The sequence below is a fragment of the Pholis gunnellus genome (assembly GCF_910591455.1).
Source record: "Pholis gunnellus genome assembly, chromosome: 12".
NCBI lineage: Eukaryota > Metazoa > Chordata > Actinopteri > Perciformes > Pholidae > Pholis > Pholis gunnellus.
In genome coordinates this window covers 21,999,826-22,023,672 of record NC_136539.1, presented here as the reverse complement: position 1 = coordinate 22,023,672, position 23,847 = coordinate 21,999,826, and the positions used below count along the sequence as shown (strand labels likewise).

The 23,847-nt window shown below is 41.7% G+C and overlaps 2 protein-coding genes across 3 annotated transcripts in view; one reads left to right on the top strand and one right to left on the bottom strand.

Annotated features, from left to right (window-relative positions):
• Window positions 1-1,820: 1,820 nt before the first annotated feature.
• On the bottom strand, window positions 1,821-7,518 carry ndufa10 (NADH:ubiquinone oxidoreductase subunit A10). The gene is made up of 10 exons (XM_079169852.1): window positions 7,384-7,518; window positions 5,479-5,647; window positions 5,117-5,332; window positions 4,849-4,935; window positions 4,533-4,654; window positions 4,216-4,295; window positions 4,047-4,101; window positions 3,865-3,950; window positions 3,462-3,570; window positions 1,821-1,978 (listed from the first exon to the last, which is right to left on the bottom strand). Exons 1-10 carry the CDS (start codon window positions 7,456-7,458, stop codon window positions 1,910-1,912), a joined length of 1,068 nt encoding a protein of 355 aa, XP_079025978.1. The 5' UTR covers window positions 7,459-7,518; the 3' UTR covers window positions 1,821-1,909.
• Window positions 7,519-21,022: 13,504 nt separating this feature from the next.
• Window positions 21,023-23,847, top strand: part of LOC306703840 (aryl hydrocarbon receptor-like) — a 28,827-nt gene continuing 26,002 nt past the window's right edge. For both annotated transcript variants that reach the window (XM_079169962.1, XM_079169961.1), the window contains exon 1: window positions 21,023-21,595. In XM_079169962.1, the coding sequence (XP_079026088.1) occupies window positions 21,537-21,595 (59 nt within the window). In that variant the 5' untranslated portion in view covers window positions 21,023-21,536. The remainder of the gene's footprint in view (window positions 21,596-23,847) is intronic.

Sequence of the window (23,847 nt, the reverse complement as noted above, 5' to 3'; positions counted from 1 at the left end):
GGCGCTCTGGCAGCCGGAGAGTGCAAGTAGACAGGACTTTGTTTTCAGCTCCTGGCAGGCCCCCGGCCCCCGGCCCCCCGCTGTCTGTCCACAGTCGATTTCTTTCTTTCTCACACTTTGAGCGACCTGTAAAGGTAAAGTGCTTTTGTTCCCACTTTACTTTTTTTTTTGCGTTGGTCAGTTTTCATAGGACGTACGGTAATTAAGATACATGCAGCTCTTAAAAAAGAAAGTATTGTGTGTTACCTGGCACTTCGTAACAAGCACATTTATTCCTTCTGCCTTTAGGTGACTTCCTCCTTCACCATAATTCCTCGCTCAGTTCCTCGGGCTTTGTCATAAGGGATGTAGCCGTCTCCCAGACCTGAGATAAAGCAACTCTTCAGACAGAAAGTTGAGCAACTTCCCCCCATTCCACACAAGGTGTTTGGCAACAGGAACCTTCGGACAGAGATCCTTGGGCTCCGTTGGGAAGGGTTGGAACGAGAATAACATCATTTCTGTGGAAGGCAGAACTTGTGTCAACCTTCAAGGTCTGCAGAGGCCGAACCAGCGGTCTCTCGAAATGATGAGGTAGTGCAAAATGTAAAAAACTTTGGAGTTTCATTTTTTCCCTCTTTATTTAAGATTTCATGAAACCTTTTTTCTTTTTTACAAATTGTACCAAAACACTGGCAACGAGGAAGATCTTGTGTAGATAATGAGAATAAATATGAAACAAAATTGAAATCATAGCCGCTAAACTAAAAAAATAACTGTGGTTTGAATTGAAATCAATCACCGTTACTAAGCTTGTTTACAAGATATCTAATGATCATAGAGGGAGCAGAGAGTGCACCGCTGGATGGACGGGAAAAAACAACACTGAATGGAAATGCTATTGACCGAATTCCTCAACAGTTACGGATTCATTTTGGGGTTACACTTAAACAAATTGCTTCCTCACAGAACTTGTCCTGCCTTGAGGCTAACTCGCCATCTTGGAGTCGCCGAGACTCAGGCTTGGTGTCCCCAAAATGGCAGAGAGAACGCCAGCCCTGCTTTTATTTCCAGTACGTGCGGACCGACTGTAACGGCCTCTTAACCGGTCCTCCCAAAGGGACCATGAAGCCGCTCCAGCTAGCTTCATCCAGGACTAAAAGAACAGAGCACATTACTCCAGTTCTGAAATCTCTACACTATATTCCAGTTAGTTTTAAAGTGCTGCCACTAATCTATAAATAACTGAATACACCTCTCGTATTAAATAGAAAACGAGCAGGGCTGTCAGCAGAGGTTGCATGTGGCTCCATCGCTCTGAGGGCATTGATATGCAGCGACGTGTTGCAACCTGTTCGCTATCCACTGGTGAGCAATTTGTTTTTAGCTCAGATTAGATTGGGCGCATCACCGGTCTGTCGCGGTGAAGAGGGAGCCGAGATCTGGCAGCGGGGAAGCACGTTATTCGAGATTTATTCCCCCCGCAGCTCTCTGGTGAGCTCTACTCTACGCCGCTGAGACCGGTTTATCCTGCTATCTGTGTTGGTCAATCAATTCTTAATTAGAACAAGTCTCCTCCTGCAAACAGCCACTAACAGGCCGTGCTCTGCCCGGCCTGAAGGACACTTACACCAGGAGCTGCAACAATAAGGTGAGGAGAATCGTTAAGGACCACAGCCAGCTGGATGATGGGCCCTCTCTCTCCCCCCCCCGATGAGAAGGTGGGGGAGACATCGGCCGGCACCAAGACTGAGCCGTCCTTGTTTCAGTAAGAAACTAGAACTTCAACCTTTCCATCATCTCCACGTCCAGAATCAGAACAAACGAAAAAGACATTTTGTAGATTCAAAATTTATTCTTTCAATACATACATATTATTTAGGACGTACAACAGGAGAGAACTGGATCAATAAGAGTTATGTGGACTCGTTCACTTCAGCCAGATGGATTTGTCTCCAACATCTGCGTTATAACCAGACGCATACTTCTTCCCGGGGAGCTACAAGGACAAAAACAACAAATGGACAATTAAAGTTAAAAAGGAGCAGAGTTGCAGAACGGCATACTAAACAGCTTGGGCTTGTTAAAAAATGTTTCCTTGATGCAGGAGAATCATTTTGTATTTCCAAATGAACATATTCTAATTGAAAGAGCTGAAAGCATCGAATCAAGACTACATTTTTCTATTTTTAACACTGAATATAAAGACATAATTCATGATGCAGGAAGGTTGTTTATTTGATCAGCAGAAAATGACTCAATTTTAATCAGTCATGGGAGTCGAAAACACAAATAACATTATTTGAAATGGAATTCCTTCATGTTTTTTGACGGTTATTCAGCGTTTTATGATAAAGTCAGTGGAGGTCGTAACACACGAGTTGCAAAACGTCCTTCCACGACTTCACTTTGTCGTCTCCAGCGTGCGGAGGGAGACTACGTCACCACGCGTCACACTTCTCATTCTTCCCCACTGAGATCCAGGCTCAGAGCTAAATGTCAGGTCACAGCCTCCTGTAGCATTACGCGACACGGCTTTTTGGCAGCAAAGGGGAGACAAAAAAAGTCTCCAGTCAATAAACAGAAAAGGTCAGACCCAAATGTTTCCCTGCAAGACCGATGATACCAAAAAGCCTCGTGGAATATTCCATGTCTGGCATTTGCCTCGTTGAAGCTCTGCGTCGATATTTCAGCGGAGGGAAATCAGTTCCATCGCGGCGACGGTGCGTCACGCGGATCAAAGGGTCGACGAACAGAAAGGATTCAATATGAGAGAGAACGGCGGAGTGCCTGAATATGATATTTATTTTAATAAAGGGATCATCACAGAGAAATAACTTATCCTCAGATAATGACAAAACAACTCCTCCAGCTGTGGGTTCAGCACGAGGGCAGAACAGCCTCGGCTACATTTATCAGTATTAGTTATGAAACATGAGCATTTCTTATTCTCTGTTTAGTGTGAATATAGAAGATGATCAAAGACTCTCTAAACATCTTTAATTCTGTATACTTAAGGGCCGGGCGATTCATCACATTTTTATTATTAAACTCATATCCACAGACTACTTTATTGCCTTTGTCCAGTATTAAATGTGTTATAAAGAAACAAAGGTTTAGTATCCTGTAAACTACTTGATTTGGCTGCTAAATATTTACTGAAATGAAGATTTTTAAGAGCTCCCGTTTGTAAAGCATCTATGAATCCTTGGAAAGGCTCCGGCCGTGAGCTTTACGGCGGCCCCGCCCTGGCAGCCCCGCAAGCCCCGCCCTGGACCTCGCCGCTTCCCGGGGCAGCGGACTCGGAGGGCCCCTCTGTCCCCGCAGACCGGTACGGGACCCCCGGTCGCTGTTGTTAACCGAGACGGACCGACCGCAGTGTGCCGTTCGCCACGCTTTGTGCGCTGAGACTTTCCTGTCAGCATCGTTCACATCTATACAACCAAATGATGATTCCTAAAATGATCCTCGTCTCTACGTACCGATTTATAGGCGTAGTATTTCTCATCGTACTCGTGGGCCCCGATGGTGATCTCAGGCAGAAACCTCGGTATGTGGGTCAGGGTGGCCACCTTCTGTTTGTCTTCCACGCTGTAAAAACACAGAAGAGAGAAAAAAAAAAGAAGACGTCAATAACACCGGCTCATAGCAAAAGTCTGCATGCTGATCTACGGGTGGAGGACGGCATAGAAAATGCAATCAGGGAGGAATCTGCATTTAAAGTTGTCTGCGTGATTCGTTTCAGGTACTTTGCATATTTATCCATAATGAGTGTGACAAACAAGAGGCTGGGGTCGTGCATCTGACTCAACCCGCTTGGAGTTCTTCCTCGGGTGTAATTTGCATTTAAATGTGGAAACGTCTAAACATCGATCAAGAACTCACAGCATCCTCATGTGGTGGTAGGTGACGTCGTCCTGCTCCAGCCACGGGCCTTTCTCAAACTTCAGGTAATCGATGTCCTCTGCCACCTGCGGACGTCGCACAATGAACACGTCTCCGGGAATAGTGCATACATTCAGGGATTACAATGATCAGTCAACCAAGCTGCTCCACTTTCGTCTTACCCTCTCGACATCTTGGGCTTGGGTCGTATCGTAAGCGAGCAGTTCTGATGTGGCGCTGAAAAAAAAGACAAACACACAAACCTCAGCGAGGTAAGAAAAGTAGCCACCAACTAGCTCGGAGTTTTGAACATCAAATCACAGAAGAATCATGTGTGATTGTTTCACTCACCTGATTTTGGGCAGGAAAGACTTCTTGTAGCTGTCCTCGATGCTCTTCAGGTATGTCAGGGGCACATTCTGAAGATAGGGCTGACAATCAAGAGGCTCCTTTTTAATAAATGATTAAAACATCACACTTCTTACTGTCCTCTTTGTATCTACATCGTATTTGGAATCTGATTATTAAAAAGGTGGTTTTTTTTGTTCAGTATTTCCAACTGGAAAGTGATCCTCTTTAAAGTTGAGACTGAAATATTGGGACAGTATGTTGCAGAGACGACAGTCTGACAGTATGTGACACAGTATCCACTGACTGCGTCTCTCTACCTTGCCGCTCTCTTTCAGCTTCTTCTGCACCTCCTCAGCTGGCAGGTCGACGTAGATGGCGATGTGTGGAGGCAGGAACTCACAGATGCTGATGCCTTTGATCTCATTGTAGTGCTGCACACCTGCGGGGCCCCGGGGACATTCTTTAAAGACGTCGTAACCAAACTTAACGTTTATTTTTGGGGATTTTAACCGAACTGAAATCAAATGAGGTGACAACCGAACCTAATTGGGAAATCCCTGTCCATATGTTCTTATATTTCAGGCTACTGAGATAATCAAGACTGCATCTTTGTTAGTGACGCTGGATACTCACACTCCTTCCTGATGTAGCCCTCTTTGAACATGGCCTCCAGGAACACAAAGTCACTGAAGGGAGAACGCTCCAGGATCACTCCTTGGCCTTAAAAACACAGAAGATCAGGAGGTAGATGAGCGATTCTATTCATAACAAAGTCGGTCTACTGACATCACAAGGGCTGCTAACTTGATTACATACAACAGTCACACGCGTGGGTTGTAAAATATGTATAAATCTGTTGTTTTTCCATGTAGAATGACCCAGCCGGACACGGCGGTGCTACCTGTTGTGAGCAGGTGTTCGATGGCGTCGGCGTACTGGAGCAGCCTCATGGTGTACATCCACATCTGCAGTCTGTAGCTGTTTCCGTCGGCGGCTTTGGGCTCCGCGTAGAACTTCTCCAGGCTGCACATCCCGTTGAAGTCGACGGGGAGCGGCTCCTTCTCCCCGGTCATCTTGTCCAAGTAGAACGTGTCCGGCTCGGGCATGTAGAGCATCCCTGTGCATACGGAACTAGAAGTTATTGTTTTCCGACCCAAACACCGCCCGTAATTATCCAAGCAGCTCAGTCAACGGCCGCGTTCACATGTGGACCGATAGTCCCGGTAAACCCTCGTGGGGGGATCCCTACAGTGAGATAGTTACCCAGCTTGTCGGCCAGCTTCTGGGCCAGCGCTCCTTTCCCCGAGGACAAGTTGCCATCCAGGGTGATGATTCTGCTGTTCTGTTTTAACCGCGGCGTCGTCCTCTCGCCCAGCGCGTAGGCCAGCCAGCCGTAGCGCAGGCTTCTCACCGAGCTCGTGTGAACACCTGCCTGGAGGAACAAAACGAAAAGAAAGCAGCACCTTTAATTGATAACGTCGGGGTTTTAACAGAGCAGAGCCAGATTCATCCACACAGGGCCAAGAAGAAAAACAACCGGCTGATACACAGAAACACCTTGCTGCCAGTTTGTGAAAAGGTCAACTCAAGTCTGCTTGAGTATGCATGATGTAAACATTGTTTCAGCTGAAATAAACAGGTAATACAACTAATTTGACACAAGGCCATGGGCATCAAGGTAATGTAAAATGCACAAACCACAGGGCCTCAGCCATTTACAGGCTTTTTCTGGTACATATTACCAAACAACTGAGCAATTAATGCAAATTACAAAGCTGGCGCCACACCAATAAACCGAGACCAGACACATTTGCCCCCTGTATAGAATATACAGTTTAAAAGGTTGTTATTGTTTTAGTATTCTCCTTTTGAAAACGGGACGATTAGACTACAAGCAGTGGTGACTTGCTGGTTTCTGTACCCTGAACTAACGCAGTGCAACAGCCCGGCAATGAATCCGGCCTTCATGAAGGTTCCATTGACCAGCTTTTTTTTTTTGTTTATCATAAACTGTATTAGAAAGGTGTTGATTCAACTTTAGGGTTATTCTGAAGGCTATAGTTTGGGAAGCTGTTGAATGACATCCTGCTGTAATGAAAAAGCCTGACGGCTGCTGTCTCAGTCCCCTAGTTTACGGTCTGTTTACACACGACTGTGTGGCCAAATATGAAAACAGCAGCATCATAAAGCTCAGAGGACACGCCAGGGATTGGTCTCAATGTGACAGCGATGAGAGAGCCTATAGAAGGGAAGTGGAAGATCCAACCACATGGTGCCATCATAACAAACCTCTAAATGTCATTAGGACGAAATAAATTCTTGTTAACTTCAGGAAGAAGAGGAAACAATATTCACATTTCCATCCATGGATCATCTGTTAAAAGTGTGGACAGGTTTAGATTTCTTGCTTTACAAATCACAGACACCATCAGATGGTCTATCGACACCAACAGCATCCTCAAGAAGGCTGAGTACCAACATTTCTGTGAACTTTTATCCCAGTACCATCGAGAGCGTCTCGACAGACTGTACTTTAGTGCGATTTGACAACCCGACAGCTCAGGACTGCAGAGTCAGCACCACAATAACATTCAGACCGCGTGCTGCAAAAGGAAAAGGTCAAAACATCATTAACACCAGCCACCCTGCTCATGTTGTGTTCTCTACTTATAATGCAAATTGCACAGCCTACTATGTTCATATTGTATATATATATATCATAGTATAAACACAGTTAATAACGCTCAGGACTTTATATAGGCCTTATTGCAATGACAATAACACTGAATCTGGTATTACATAATGTCAACCTCATTGTCTCAAAGTAAAGTATACAGACTTTAAATTGGCAATTATTTGGTTGAAACTCTGCATTTGGCAACATCGAGACTGGCTAGCTTAACCAGATAGCATCATCTAAAGGTGGCTGTCGACATGTTTGACTGGGGACGTCGTGTAAGCGTTAATACAACATCATTTAAAACGTACTCAGACGTACTGACAGGTTGTTTTCTCAACTGTCAATAACATTATAAACAAACCAGCAGCTAGCCTGTGATGTGATGCTAGCGACTAGGCAGCTAGCTAGCGAAGTTAGCTTGCCCTTGTAAACTTGACACACTCGTCTTGCAGTGACAAAGGAGAGTCCGTGTATTTCCTGTTTCTTACCTTCTGAGCAGCGTTCACCGCGTTAAAAGCAGTCGCTCCCGATGGGATGACCAGCCGGATCACCCTCAGGGCCATGATTCCACTGTCCTCCAAAAACCCTCCGACCTGACCCGAGAAATTACCGCTACCAGGCGCCTGAATAACACGTCAGAGGGAGTGGGGGCCTTTCCTAAGTCTTGGCTCACACGTAAAGGATGTCTCGTTAATGCCTGATTATTTTTATTTTTTTGATGAACAAAACAAGTCTAAAAAAATAAATAATGCAGTGACATATTAAATCTGCTTGTTTTATCTGACCATCAGTCTCAAACTCAAAGAAATTCAGTTAATAACGAAAAGTCAGTTTATCAAGAAAAGCTTTAAATGCTCAAATTTGATAAGATAGAACCAGCAAAAGGCATATTTTGATTGAAAACATAAAACTCTTAACTAATGGATGACAATCCACTAATCGATACATTTGGGTTTTGTAATTAAATACTTGTGTGAAATGCAATATTTTCCCCATAACAATGACCACTATAATAATTCTTGTAAGTGTTTTAAATTCTGATCATAGACTCCACACTTACTCTTAATCTATTCATATATCCTTGAGGGTCCCAGGAGTATTACTCCAGTAGCCATTAGTACTAGATCAATGTCTGGTGCAGCTCTGTGTTTTCACCACCAGATGACAGTATTCATTTCTTTTAAAAAAGGCCCGTTTTACTTCTGATGTCAGTAAATGCCAAACCTGTCTACTCATAAAACAATGCTTCTAATTAAGAATTGAGACCAGCTTGGTGCATTTTTCCTCTTGGTCAATCAGGGTGTGACGACGCCGTTTCGTTAGGGCCTGAGAGAGGTATTGGGAATTTAACACCCAGGTCAGATATTGTGGTCTTTTGGCCCTCTTTGTTGTAATCTGCTTTTCTGATTGGGGTACAGTAGATTTGGTGCATTCTGAAATCTAGCTGGAGTGAATATTAAAGAACACCTTTCCACCAGGTTACCTGCATCAGGGCAGATTTTAGTGCTATTCCTGCTAATGATTGCATGCAGGCTTTATTTTGTTATTTTGCACATTTTAATATCATTAAGGAGCTATTTTTTCACTGTGAAGGCACATGTGAGATTGGTTTCTCCATGTAAATATTTCTGTATTAATTGGTTGGGAACTGCTTCTCAGGCTTCTTCCTGATCAGCTAAAATCTGGGGAATCAGTATCGCTTACTTTGCGAAATCAAAGTATTAATACAAAATATAGTCAACATGCGAATTATGATGTATTAGATTGAACTACCCAACAGTAGGTAAAGTAGTTAAATTAGCTCCACCTCTACCAGCTGCAACACTAAAGTTGTAAGACTTTTACTTGTAAAAATGAACAAGCTTGTTCAACTTAAAATAATTTGTAACTTGGCTGACTTAAATGTTGAGTTAGGCAAGCTAAGAAACTCTAGTTCATTAAACTTAGAATAAATAGTTGAAATGACAAATGAAAGCTAACAAAATAGTTCCATCAACTTTATACTTTAAGTTAAATCAAGTTGTTTTTTGTGATACCAAGAATACATTTAAAGTCATACAAACTCTAATCTTAGTTGAGGCAACATAGAATAACTAGCTAAACAACAAACTTGTATTGATTTCTTGAGTTGTACGAATATGAAAATAGAAGTTGGCTCAACTAAGCATCTTGCTGAATTAACTTATCTTTTTAAGGCAGCCAAGTAACTTTTTCAGTAAAAGTTCATCTTAGTTGCAATGTTAATTCAAGAAATTATACTGTGTAATTTGCCTACACAACTAAAGCTTCTATTTTTTTAACAGTGCTACATAAAAACGATTCATCAACATCAAAGAACATTCAGAATGGTGCTTTATTCAATTTCAAAACATACAATGGCCATTTCGAGGCAAATGTCACATATTTAACATGTTTGTCTAGCTATTAAAATCAAAACTGTATGCGTAATGAAGATTTCTACATTGTGGTATTGCTACCTTTACTTCATTAAAGAGTTCTTCTTCCACAAATGGCAGGAATCCAAATTGGCCCCTATATCGGCAGGACCTTCAGTTTTCATCCTCATGGTTAGCGGGAACAGCTAAAAGTTGGAGCTCTGGCTCGGACCAGGCTCATGAGAGGGCTAAATAATTTAGCTTGGTCTGCTTTCCCACAAGAAATGTAAATGGTCGTAACACTACACAGACCGCCCTGAAAATGTATCTGAGGTTTTGTAATGCGATGGTGTGAACAGCAGGATTCAAACCACATTATCCTCCCACAGATACGCATAAACAGAAACTCATGGCCCCCTTTGTGGAGCCCGAAGCAACATGAGCTCAGTTTCTTTTTTTTTTCTTTTGTCACTTCGACCCTGAACTCACATGAAAAGGGGAAAAGCCTGAGATGTCCAGTAAGTAGTTATACAAATGTTTCTGGTTCAGCATGAACAGATGCTTTTAATCTTCATGATCTGGACTGGAATTTACATAATGTGGGTGTAAACAAGGCCTGCCATCTCATCGTGTCTTTGTAGTGCAGCGATGACTCAACAACGGGGCAGGTGAAGTGTGGTGGAGATGCTGTTGATTAGATCAAGCTGGTCTAACGATACTCGAACAAATGATCATTACTAATTCTGTCTTTCACAGTGATAATAACTCCACACATATGATCACTGTCTTATTTATCACTTACTTATAAGTAGATCCATAACAAAATGGCCACTGTATGTTTTGAAATTGGCTGCCTTAACAAGATAAGTTAATTCATCTAGATGCTTAGTTGAGCCAACTTGTATTATTTTTTGCATAACTGAAATGTATAAATTGATTTAACAAGATGCTTAGTTTAAACAACTATTATTTTCATGTTGGTACAACATACACACAAATAATCACCTCATTTTGTTTTTCCTCATCTTTTTTTGCACTTTCCCTCCCTCACAGCTACGAGCTAACTACGCTCAACACCTGAACCCTCGATACTTTACATAACACCTCCAGTCTGTCAGCATACATGTGTGACTCACCGGCTCTTTCCTCCGTAGGCCAGGAAACCACCAATGTAAACAAGGCTGACAGTCAACTACACCGCTTCGTGTTTCATAAGCCAGTCAGTATGAGATCTAGTGTTCCAGTTTTGCACAGTGATCTCTGCTCCTACGAAAAAACCCTCAGGCAGATCTAAATGAAATGAATGTAGACACAACACCTACAACAGACATCCTCTCTTTGCATCTGTTTCCTCTAGATTTTCTTTTCTTACTCTTCCTCCCTAGATTTTGTCAAACAAGCGCCTTGGATGCTGCATCATGTTCTAGTTGCAATCTTTTTGAAACTTAGCACTTTTTAGATAAACAATGTTCGCAATGTAGGGTAATTGTTTCTGAGAGCTAAAAGCTTAAAGCCTCAGTAGTGGCCCCGAGAGGCGACTGTATATTACTCCTCACAGCATGACAGCATTATTGACATTAGTTGAGTTTAACTTTTTAGGGAGGGAGGATAGAGGAAGAGAAAAGGGTTGTCTCCTAAAATAAAATTACATTTTTTTTTAATTGACAATGAGGATTTTATGGATCTGCAAAGTTGCATTGAGTTCATACTGAATTTATTAACAAAACATTTGTAAACTACGAATCCTACTATGGCAAAGGTATACCTCTTCCTACTCTGCCTCTGATTGGCTAGTACTGGGTTAAGAATGGTTAGGGTAAGAATATCAGAGGAGTACGGCATGTCCTCCCCTAGTAGGAAAAATAATCACGCCTGGGAATTATCTTCTTTGGTCCACGAACATCCAAAATGGCAGTCAGGCTAACAACTGTCAAGGTTTATCTTGTTTTGGACAGAAGGATGGATTGATGTTGAATGTCTTTTTCATTTTAAATTACACTGATGGAAAAAAGAACCTGTCAAAAAAAAAGAGTTTACTTTAATAGACGACTAAGCAAATGTGAGCAAGCAATATATCTTTGCAACCAACGTTGAGAGATTAATTTATTCAACACACACTCATACACACAGTTTATCTCCCCCCCCCCCCCCCCCACACACACACACACACAGCAGGAACCAGAGTAATTAGTCAACAGTAAAACAACAATACTCCACATTCAGGTCTCACGGCTGTGAGGCCAGCTGAGGGGTTTGGCAAATCCATCTCTGCCAAATTTCCGTTGGTTTTTACAGCAGGTTTTATTCCTCTGCAGTTTGGACTGACTTTAACAGCGCCAGCAGGGAGGAGGCTAGTCTGAATTGTTTATCATTAAAACAACTCAAAAGCATGGCAACAACAAAGAAACTCTACTCTACACCTTCCTTAAACCGTACACACAAACCTCTACGGCAGCAGTAGTGGGCTTCATCTCGACTTCATACAACAGCAATGTGTCGCACGACACAATAGAAAATAAACGAACTGATTAAAGTGGAACGAAAATAAGTGTCAGTACTTCCCTTATTCATATGGTGGTGCGTGAGTCTCTCTGTTCTTATTCATTTATTCATTCTTCAAGCAGGTTTAACTTATATGTTTTATTGTATTGTTAGATTATTATACCTGGGCATCTTCTATAGCCCATAATACTCAAATCATATTCCAAATGAACGTTCCAGTTTCATGGTGTGAAATAGTCAGGAAGTACATATTATTAGTTTTATGTACATGGATACGAATTGTCCTTTTTTTCCGAGGTAAAATAGTAAATTATGATCCTTTTTCGTGGTGGACACACAAATGAATTAATTGATTAGTATGCAACAGTCAGTGACGCAGTATCAAATATTGACAAACACAACCAAAAGTGGTTTCTTATTTGCTATAGTTGAATCATTATTTTATCATTTACACATATCGAAGCCTTCGTCTGAACCTTTCATTCTTCTGGAAATATTTGTCCTGTAAAATCACATTCTGTAAATCAAAAGAGCAGATTCAAAAAAATGTATAAAAACAATGCTTCATTAATTATATATGAAGACCAGTTCACAAACTCTTTGAGAAAAAGGACGTGAACATTCGTCAGACATTGTGGACTGTGGTGCACTTCAATATATTACAATAATAACTCTTTGAAATACATTTTCCTGACGGAAACCGACCTCCACTGGCTCACGCCTCGGACGGTTTCCTGTTGTGGTCATTTCTGACTGCGCCGTCAACGTCACAACATGTGACGTTACAAAAGGTCTTTGTGTGGAAGTGAAGAACACAGCAGGGTGCTCGATATGAAACCAGTTTGCAGGGTTGTGAAATATACCTGTTGTTTGTTTTTTACAAAGGGGGCTTTGACATGTGTTACTTTTGACTAGAGCTGAAACAATTAGACAATTCATCTTTAAATCCACCAACGGAAACTCTTTTTTTTGGGTTTCATTCTTTAAATCAAACATCAAGCAACAACGTTTAACATTCCTCCAGTCCAGCTCCTCAATTTCACAGATGTGCTGTTTCACATCCCCGTGGCTGTTATAACATATTGTGATGGCTGTTATAACATATTGTGATGGACATTTCTTTTGTTGCTATTTGATGATATTTTGTAACCAAACAATTAGTTGATTAATCCCCCAAAAATAATCAGCAGATTAATGAATGACGATGAGTTAACTGCAGCCCCATTAATGACTCTAATGACCAAAATGCATCTTAAAGCTTTTATTATTATCAAGTCCTGTTAAATATGTTTATTAAAGGGATGTGGAGTAATAAGTGGGCAGTGTGAACCTCTATATTCCTTTACAACAAACTTGCAGACTAAACGTAATGCCATTAATAAGATTTATTGTGTTATTAATCATCACAGTGAAACATTTATGTCAGTAATCACGGCCAATTAAAATAAAAGTCTGCATTGAAGAATGTGTCTTTTAGTTGTTTTTTTCCACCATATCCACTGCTGGTCACTGGTGCACGATGGTGGTTATTTTAGGCATCTTACAGAAAAAGCACGGACATTTTTGAGGTTTTTTAAAAAGTGCTTTTCCAGCACTGAACCAGATCCACGATCTTCCCCGAACATTAAGTTCAAGTAGCCGAAGCTTAACCACAACAGTACATGATGAAAACCCATAACTACTGTAGTGTGTGCACTTCCTGTAAAGAGCATACTCCCCTGGAGAGACAACAATCCTCGACTCTAAAAAAGACATTTCTGCTCTACTTTTCATCCCACAGTGAGGTCTCTCCGTCTGGCTGCCGACCAGCAAAACAGCAGCGACTTCCATCTCCAACTAATAACAAGTGCAAATGAAGAGAAATCATAACACCCACTGGCTGCTTTATACGGCCTTCTGTTCACTTTAACAGCGCTGTGGTTGAGGGTGTAATGGATCTCAGTTACATCTCGCTGTGTTAAAAACTGCCCTCCCGTCCTTCACACGCGATCCTTCCCTTCCCAGAGGGCAGCAGTCCTGCTTCTTGTCAAGCCTCTGCCTGTTTGAAAAGGACTCTGCAGTTCAGGGAATCAGATGCTGGATGTTTCCACCCGTTACTGCAGCTGCAGCATCGAATCTCATGGAAACACATTCCCACCAGCAAAACCAAAATACTCCAGTGAAGCTTGAAAGGCCCAAATTACAACTCTCATCTATATGTATGTTGTAGTAAATCAGAATTAATAGTAAAATAACTTCAAATGATTTTAATTGAAGTAAAAATATTGACTTCATATCTTTTCTTTTCACACTTATTTCACTCAATATTACTGACCATGGATAGTTTCACTCAATGTCCTGCTCACTGTCCACTGAATATGATTATAAATACTTCCTAGTATTATCTCATAAATACTTCCTAGTAATATCTCATAAATCATAACTTTACCCCTTGTGATGGCCCCTCTGCTTGGTGTCTTTGCTGTTGCTTCACACCGGATTGGAGAGTCATCAGCGGTGCAGGAGACACCTTGGGGCGATGTGCGCCAGGCGTAAAAGTAGTCCTTTGTTGGCAGATCTCCTCTCATCACACAGCTATGGAAACACATCGCCGCAATTTTGATGACAAAGTAAGATTATTATTATTACCACGAGAAACTAGAGTAAAAGTTAGCATCTGAAAATAATGAGTTAGTATTGTAACATTACGAGTTAGGAACTCAAAAGAATGCGTTAGAATCTCAATATCTTGAGCTTGTATCTCTACATTTTTAAATGTTAATAAAAATGTCATTATTTTGAGATATAAAGTCCTTTTTTCCTTTATTAGTTTGTCACTATAATGACTTCCAGGTTCTTTTTTTCTTCATCACATTGTCATACGTGGGCTTCCGTACACATCTTTGCGTTGTGGCTTTTGGTTCTATTCTCTTGTTTTTACACCTGAAGCACATTTTCACTCCTGACTTTACAGATTGTTCTCATCTATTAGTTTGACTTGTTTTTCGTTATTCTGTGGATAATAAATCACTCTATTTGTTAAGTATACCCATGTGTCTGTGTCCAGTGTCAGAGCCGGGCTGTGACACCTTATTTATGACTCGGTATCTGGTAATCATAACTTACATTGTGTGTATTTGATACATTCTAAACAAGGAGATAAGAAGCCATACGTTGGAGTTCATTTTAAATAATTCATTTTGACTTTGATATTACATTTTGTGGGGTGATCATTAGTATTTTTTGATTGCGTGTATTTACCTGGTGGGAATGTGTTTCCATAAATCTTGCTCAGCACACGAGGAAAGAATTAATCCCAGAAGATTTCTAACACTGCCCTCAAAGTGTGCAAGGCTCATTGCCTCAGCTTTAAATACTTTGTCTCTGAGCGGAACGGACCCCGGGACAAGACTGAACTGTTCAAGTGGTGGAATCAAAACAGCTTAAAAAAAACACACAGCGTTGTAATAAGTTTGAGGGAAGCTATGCAGTGGGTGGAGAACAATAAAAGGCAGTGAGGTAGATGGCCTTCCTGAATGGAAACCACTGCTGGTGCTGATATAAAACACAGCTCTAAAGTTAGTGTGAAATAAAGACACGGAGGCCGGTGTTGATGGCTGTGCACCGGTGGCTGTCACACAGGAATGCACCGGGGCCAAATAAACAAGCACGGAGCGGATTAAACGCATGGGAAACGTTGCACAGGGCGAAAACCAGCAACCACATGCCAACATTCTGTGGCACGGCAGCTGCGTGTTCACGTTTCCCATTTCTTTTTTTCCCTCAGAGCTTGTCTGCTCAGTGTGATCCTGCTCAGTGTGATCCTGCTCAGTGTGTGTGTGGGGGGGGCTCTGTCACGGCCTGGAGGTGCAGCTTTAAGTAGCTCTCAGGGGGGGCGGCCGGAGACAGCAACACGTCTACATAAGCTGAGGAAAAAACTCACCTTTTTAACTTGATTTAATGTCAGAAAAAAAGGATATTTCAGAAAATGCACCCAGATTACTCTGTTACCGTTATAATTACCGCTGTGTTCAGCCTGACGCCCTTCAATGCTCCCAGTGTTGCTGCTGCACAGCCTCTTCAAAATACAACCTCAGCTTCTTCACTTTCAATGAACAGTTTAATTAACAGTCACACTTCACATCTACGTCTAAAATCATTCCGTTGCACGAAGCTGTCTAGTTCTCAAAGATTCTCAGTAGGATTTATTTGCTATGAATTCTGGGTAAATTAAGACTTTTTTCACTATTTTAACTTCTGTACTACTTTGTGTCTTGAGTCTTGGATTCTCATTTTAAGCGTGTTTTTAAGACGTTTGACTGTGAGGAGATCATGCGTTGGGTCTTGTGTGTGTGTGTCTCTGTCAGTCTGTCCACGGCTAATCTCACCTACTACTTGACCCACCAGGCTAATATTGTTTATGCTTATTTAAGACTATATATGCTCAGGGACCTCTCGGGAATGTTTTATACCACCGCTGGCGGTTGACTCCTCCCTCCTCTTAACCGGCCGCTGAGTGATCAACAATTGCTTCAGTAAAAGAAAACTGCATTTCTGGCAATCAGCTCGGCTAAAAAGCAAGCCTTTCCTGGTCTGTTGCGGGCCACATTCGGGCGTCGGTTGTGGCACAAAAACTAACATCCATAGAAGAGTCTGGTCTCATCTTGAACCGGAGCATCTGCAGAAGATCCACTAAAGTTAAAGGCACGATACGAGATGAATAAATCCCTGTTTTTGTTATCTTCTGTCATCTTGGCTGTAAGGGAGCCCGGAGGGTCAAACTGAGTGAGATTCAGCTCTTCTTTGTTCGGAGGGTGGGAAAGAAGCTATTCGGGTGCACTTTACTCGTCTTTTCATGCTTCTCTCCTGCAGCAGTGCTGGAGGAAGCCTTGAGACTTGAGACGTTAAACAAAAAGCTCTCACATTGTCGTCACTGCTGTATCTGTACTGCGGCCTCTTAAATCTCCCTCCCTTCCATTTGCTCGCACCACAACATTGTCAGTAAAACCACGAATTATGAGCCATGTTTTACTGTTTGTCATTCGGTGCCCCTGACTGTTACCATGGTCACATGGCTGTTAGTTAGCTTGTGGGTAGTACGATAAACTAATCTTTAAGCTTAAAAGAAGCCAGGCTACATTTTTGTGAAACTTGCATGAGACTGATCTAAGATCAACATTAAGACTGGCTGAACACTACCGACAGGTCTGGAGTATCTTTGTGGAACCGGCCCCGGGGGGGTTTCACCATCATACGGGAAGGATCGTTTCAACACCACCTGGTCACGAGCTGATTGTTTGTGGAGTTTGCAGCCACGGGCAGATAATTGTAACTTGGACACAGGTTGTGGTCTAATAATATAATATTATTTATTCTATGCTGATATCTTTAAGTTAATTTAAATAAAAAATGGTGATTTTATTTTCCTTTCCTGCTGTTTTGTACTTCTTTCTCTGGGTGCAGAAGAAAAAAATGAACGTATGACGTAGTAAAGGCAGTAAATCAAGCACTGCATCACTGAGAGAAGTATTCAATTATGATATATGTATCAAATCAACCATAAAATAATGTATTAAAATGTGTTCTTCAACTTGGGTTCTACTTGTAAGTTATGATCTCGGTGAGATTCACAAGTTTCAGTGCAGGTGTTTTGGAGTTCAACACTAGTAATCAGACGGTTAATTAAAGAGTTTTCGATGCTTGCCCACCGTTTATAATCAAATGGAATGTCTTGTTGCCAGACCCTAAACATCCGGATGTGACTATATGACTCTGAGCATCTCCTGTTGCCAGGTAAAGAGTTATCTTTCCTCAGAGACATGACAGCGCTTCCATGTGAAAGCTTTCACCTCAGGCGTCTCTCAGCTTTCAAACTGTCAAACTGCGATCACCTGAAGTTCCTGATTAAAGCGCGACATGTCTGCTCTCAAACTCTTTCTTTTCTTTTTTCTTTGGGAGGTTTTGCACTTTGAAGTTTCTTGCTCCGTGTTTCTTGTTACAGATTTCTTCTTTTTTTTTCAGATGCAAATGAGGAAACAAGAGTGAGTGTTTAGTCAATAGTGACACAATCAATAAGACTGCATCTGTAAAAACACTAAACGCTCACTGCAGGCTGCAGAACATGAAACAACCCTGCAAACAAATCAAGCATTTAGAGGTGACATCATTCAGTCGCGACACAAAAGTGAAGCTACAAATACATGTTGTCATTGTGGAGATTATTGTGTGTGTTGCTAAATTCCAGGAATATTCCAGATGGAAACCTTACATGGGGATGAACAGGAATGTATGGGAAGTATCTGCTCAGGCTGTCATGAGCAGACATTATCCATTCATTTGCCAAATAGATTCATTCATATTTGACTTTAATTAGCTCTGCTGAGAAGGTGATCTACAATCGGCCATCCCTCCAGGACCCTGAGGCCGGGAGGAAAACCTCACACCAGTTTCACCTGCACCGGGCCTCATCAACAAGGACCCGGTCAAGTAAAGGTACTGTGAACATTTGAGCCCACATTATGGGCTGTGTGCAAACTCAGGGTTTAAAGTGAACAATGTATTTGAATATATTGTGAAATTGTGCAAAGAATCCAGAGCTTTTCCTCTCTTGGAAACTTTCCGTAAATGTTCCAAAATTACACCAAAATGTGTGTGTGTGTGTGTGTGCCGTCAGGATTGTGTGCAATGCCGCCGGCTGTGCCATCAAGGAAACAGAGTTTACCATGTGAACCAGAGACAAACTTCAGACGTGGAATGTGAACATGACAGACGGCTGTTATGAGGAAGTACAGTTCGCCCAAGATAAACACTGCTGTTTACAGAGGAACCATTGGGAGATGCCTGATTCATATTCCTGCGCTCTGTGCGGGAACCTCTCGCAAACGCCAGGCGCTCCGTGGCGGATGGCGCGTGGCGTGTGATTTATTTTTGATACGGACTAGAACCTTTTTTTAATCCTTTGTTTGGCGGTCTTCCATGTATTTGATAGGCGTGAGAGTCAGTAGTGCGTATAGGTTTGGCCCAACACAAGAAACATACTCCAGAGCTGATAAAAAAAAATGATGGAAGAGTTGGACGATAAGCCAAGAATGGTTGTTGTCCCTCCTCCCTGTCCCATAACCCTGGGCTTGTTTTGGTCGGTGGTTGTTTTGCGTCTCTTTGTTGTTGTTTAGTGTCTCTTTGTTGTTGTTTAGTGTCTCTTTGTGGTCATTTCTTTCCCCCCTGATTTCATGTTGAATCTCATTATAGTAATACTGAGTCTCTTTGTAGTCGTTTTTTGTTTCTTTGTTGTCATTTTGTGTCTCTCTGTGGTTGTTTTGATCCTTTTCGTAGTCGCTTACAGTCTCTTTTGTGTTTTGTGTCACTTTGCAGCTGTTTTGCATCTCTTTATTGTTGTTTTAGTCTCTTTGTTATCTTTTTGTGTCTCTTTGTGGTCATTTTGAGTCTCTTCCTGGTTTTGGGCCCCCGGGCCTGTGCCCGGTTGGCCCATACAGTAATACATCCATGTGCGTAGTCACATTTTTCTGGAGGTGTGCGGTGCGTCTCGGCGGCTCTCTGCGAGCTTCCAGTTCTGTGCAAGCTTTTCTGCAGAGGTGCAAATTAGGCATGAGGGTGTGAATGGTCTCTAGGCAACAGTCAACATGTCTCCAGCTGTCACTGATGTGTAGCGGGGTGAAGAAGAAAGTTGCTTTTCAAACACGAAGGAATTCAAAACATCAAACAATTATACAGTGAGGCGTATCTGTATTTAGTTTACTTTCAATGAAAACAATGGGGTGGACAAAATAATAGAAACACCCGCCAGTAGCACACAATACCGTTAAACTGTTATATAAATATATAACACACCATGATGTAGTTGTAAGCAGATGATTATTAATGTATTTGTTAACCACTATAACTCCTGCTGACGCCCCTAAGCGGAGGCTGCTGTACAAACAGATCATAAATGACAAGAAAGTAAAACACATTTGTACAAAAAACAGCACATTCAGAACATATTTGATATGCATGCTGACTTATTTGACCTATTTGCCAGTGTGAATGCACTACTTACTGTCCTCACAACACGCTTGGAAATGCATGATGTGGCCAAATGTTTGTGGACACATCTGTCATGGTTTGGCCTCCGTGGAGTCAAAACATTTTTCGAAGGGAAGACTTAATGCTTCAGCATACAGTGATAGCTGCAGTGATGCTTCCAATGTTGCGCCAACAGTCTGGGAAAGGCCCTTTCCTGTTTCAACATGACAATGCCTCTGTGCACAAAGCCAGGTCCATAAAGAACAGTGCGTTTCCACAGTTTAGGCATGAAAGCACTTCAAGTCCATTGGGGAAGAAACATCGCCCAACTTCAGTGGTCGATCCCACTGACTAATGATTATGTGGCTGACTGGGGTCCAACAATCGTGTGGAAGGCCTTTCCAGAAGAGTGGTGGCTAATATTAGCATATTCATGCATTTTGTTTTGGAATGGGATGCTACATCACATATGGGTGTGGTGTTTGGGTGTTAACATTGATGGCCATGTAATAAAGTTTGTAGAATAAAATATGGATGTAGTTAACAAGTTAAAAGCCCCTTTTTAACTTGTTAACTATAAACTTTTTGACTTACCCATGGAGCAAAACTTTGTGGTTGTTTTTAATCCTCACACTTGTATTATTATTATTATAAATCTGCAGCAGTGGCCATACTGGACATTGTATTGCTTGAAGCTCTGTGCCAGTTGGTGCTAAAAAGGTAAATCATTAACATTCCTTGTGTGTTATTTTATTAGTTTTAATAAATCCGTTATCATGGATGTGTAAGCATTAGTTTATTGTCCACTGAGAATAAAGTGCATGGTTGTATGTACGGGATTAAAGCATATAATAGCTTTAAGTCACAACAGCATACAGTGATATAGTGGGGAAACAGCACTGAAGCCAGGTTGTAGTGAGTTACAAAAATATGTGATATGTGTGCATCAGATATCATGGAAGTTATTAGGAAAACATTTCTATAACATTTCCTGCTGTGGTCAGAAAACTCCGCCAAAGAACATATTTTCCCAACTAAGTAAAAAAGAAGAAGAAAAAAAATCACAGCACACTCTGGATATTTCAAAAGCAGAAGTAAAACAGGCCTGACAGTCACAACCAGTCCAGTCCACCTTAAAACACAGCTCTGGCAGACTGTTCATACACATTTCCTGAAAACGCCCCGTGCAAGGAGAGAGAGAGAGAAGAGAGAGAGAGAGAGAGAGAGAGAGAGAGCGAGAGAGAGAGAGAGAGAGAGAGAGAGAGAGAGAGAGAGAGAGAGAGAGAGAGAGAGAGAGAGAAGGAAAGAGAAGGAAAAAGTGACTCCGGATTATAATAATAATAATAATAATAAGGCTGCGTTGTTTATGCATAGAAGGGGGATGGGTTGGACTTGTGGTGAATTCTGCGCCAAACTTTTCTAAATTGTCCCCCCCCCCACCCTTCACACAAAACTTCACCAGTTTCTATTCGCACTACTGCCTCAATCTCACCCTCAACGCACCACCGACCAAGGTCAGCTTCAGTGTCCGCCCACGGGAACTGGCAACGCGGCACCAAACCTCCACGAACCCCGGCTACTTCTTCTTTTCCTTTTTTTTCTTCCGAGCATGAGAGTTCGACTCGCTGGCTGAATAACGACGGACTAAAACACACCGACCGCTGTACACGGATGGAGAAAAGCTGCAACAACCAAGGAGTGAATTAGCCGAACAAACGCTAGTTGAACGTTCAAGTTTGTGTGCGTAAAATCGAAGTGACACCATGTTGGGAAACCCGGGGTCTTACGCCAACAAGAAGAGGAAGAAGCCTGTTCTCAAACAGTAAGACCTGTCTGAAAACTGTTGTGCGACTTTCGTGCTTTTCTCTTTGCATTGTGCGTTCAGCTGTTGTGGCTCTGCCTGGTATGTGAAACTATAAGCGTTCATTTGTTTTAAGTTAAAGGTATATTTGGGTACGTAAACGCACCATGCAGACCGCCTAACTGACTTTCAGTTTAAAGTGCTGCTGTTACAACCATAGACTGTATGTGCTTATAACTAAATACATGGGGTTAAAATGAATATATGCTTTATTTAAAAGTTGTAATAACTTTAGATTAGCTCATATTCGGTAAGTTATGAAATTAGACATCTTTTTGAAAATGAGAATAAACCGAATTAAGGTTGACCGCGTCCTCGTGTAAACTTGTATCATAATTATATCGATTATATATCCATAACTGTCCAGCAAAAGTACATCAGAATAACGAGTAACACCCGCTGAAGTGTGGTCTTGTGTTTTTTGTGTTGATGATTATGATCTCTCTCTTTTTTTTGGGGGGGGGGGGGGGGGGGTTGTTTCTCGACTCTCGCGGACTACCTTAAGAATGCGTCTAGCTCTGGATCTGGCATGGATATCTTGCCCTCGCGCATTAATCACAATCAAGTTGGAGACTCGGCCGCTGCTCTCACGCGATGCTCCGAGGAGGGCGGGGGGGGGGAGGGGGGGGGGGGCTCGCGGGATCCGAGTATGTTATTGTAATCTGATACGGCCTCGCGCTCCATCGTTGTGGGTTCAGTGCTGGTTGTGTGGGTGTGTGTGTGTGTGTGCTGTACTGTACTGTACTGCCTGTTTCTCTCCTTTTTCTTTAACCCTCTTGTTTCTTACCTTTTTTAAAGTTCATTTCACAAACATGTTGTACTTAAAAGTACTACAAGTATTAATACTGCTATAGAGTAGTATTGCATCATAAATAAAAGTGTTTTAGTTCATACAATAATCAAATGTACTCAACTATAAGTTAAAACTATGTTCAGTGTTTGGTTATTGATGCATTAACACACAAGCAGTAAGTTTTTTAATGTTTGAGCTTGTACAGGAAGGACAACTGCAGTAGAGTACAGTATTGTGTGGTACTCCTTTAAATGCATAATGTGGTTTAAACAAACAAAAAACTATAGTTTTGTGTTTGATTAATCTGCAGATTACTTTGTGGTGTAGGAAATGTCCAAAAATAGAGGAAATATTCTCAGGAGACAAGTAGAAAAATGTAATAATAATATAAATATTAAATAATATCTGATACATCTTCTGTACAAGAAGCTGTTTGTTCTTCTCAGGAGTTGGTGGAGACCCAACTAGAGCTAAAAGCAGAGTGAATAATGGACGTCAGTTGACCCGAAGTTTCAAACTTTAAAATGAAACTTATAGTAACGCCAGCCTTCTGTTTATTTAAAGGCATGTTTTCCTTCGGTTTACATGAATTCAATGTAAACACTGCGTCATGTGCTTAGCTTCCCATGTCAAACTGGTCACCATCACGTCATTAAAACTCACACTAATTCAATGTAAACCCGAGGCCTTGTAGGGATTAACAATAGACAACAAGCTAAATCCAAGTAAAGGCTTGTATATATAAGCAATATTTGTAACAATGTAGCGGTACTTTTAAAGTGTAATTACAGTACTTTAACAGTTATTTTAAATTGTATTGTTGTTTTTTTTTGTATTGCTGATGCAATGTTACAAAGAAATTACATATAGTGACATAAAGTGAAAGACAGGCGTATAGACGATAACATAAAGCCGTTACGATGACGTAGGTAATGAAATGAAAGAGTTCAGATGTACAACTAGAATGATATTGTTGAACACAGACGAGGCAGCGGAGTGCAGTAGAGATATGTGTGACTCGGCTACAGGCTGTTCCCAGTGTAAAGTCCCAAAATAAGGCGGTGGGCCGTGTGCAGACGTCTGTGTTGATCTGAAGACGTGGGGCTTGTGCAGCGAGGACCGAGGTTTCCTGGACGGCCAGCTGGGCTCCGCTGCACAAAGGCACCATTGAGCCCGACTGTAAAAAGAGCTGTGGTCACTACACAGGGGCATTCCACGGCAGATCTGCCCGTCCAAAACTCTCTCTTTTATTACCGTTCCGCCTTCTGTGTATGTTGCCAAGCATCCTGTTGCATTATTAAATAAACATACCCGTGTCATGTACCCTACCTACCACCAGAGGAGGAAAACAAGTCTTCCACTCTAAAACAAGCGCCATTTTTAAGTCCGTATGCAAGCAACTTAAACTCTCCACGTGAAA

Coding starts and splice junctions, on each gene's coding strand:
- ndufa10 (XM_079169852.1), bottom strand. CDS start 7,458: ATGGCCCTGAGGGTGATCCGGCTGGTCATCCCATCGGGAGCGACTGCT. Junction 4,102..4,215: donor TCTTTCCTGCCCAAAATCAG/GTGAGTGAAACA, acceptor CTTTTTTTTCAG/CGCCACATCAGAACTGCTCG. Junction 3,951..4,046: donor AAGCCCAAGATGTCGAGAGG/GTAAGACGAAAG, acceptor CGACGTCCGCAG/GTGGCAGAGGACATCGATTA.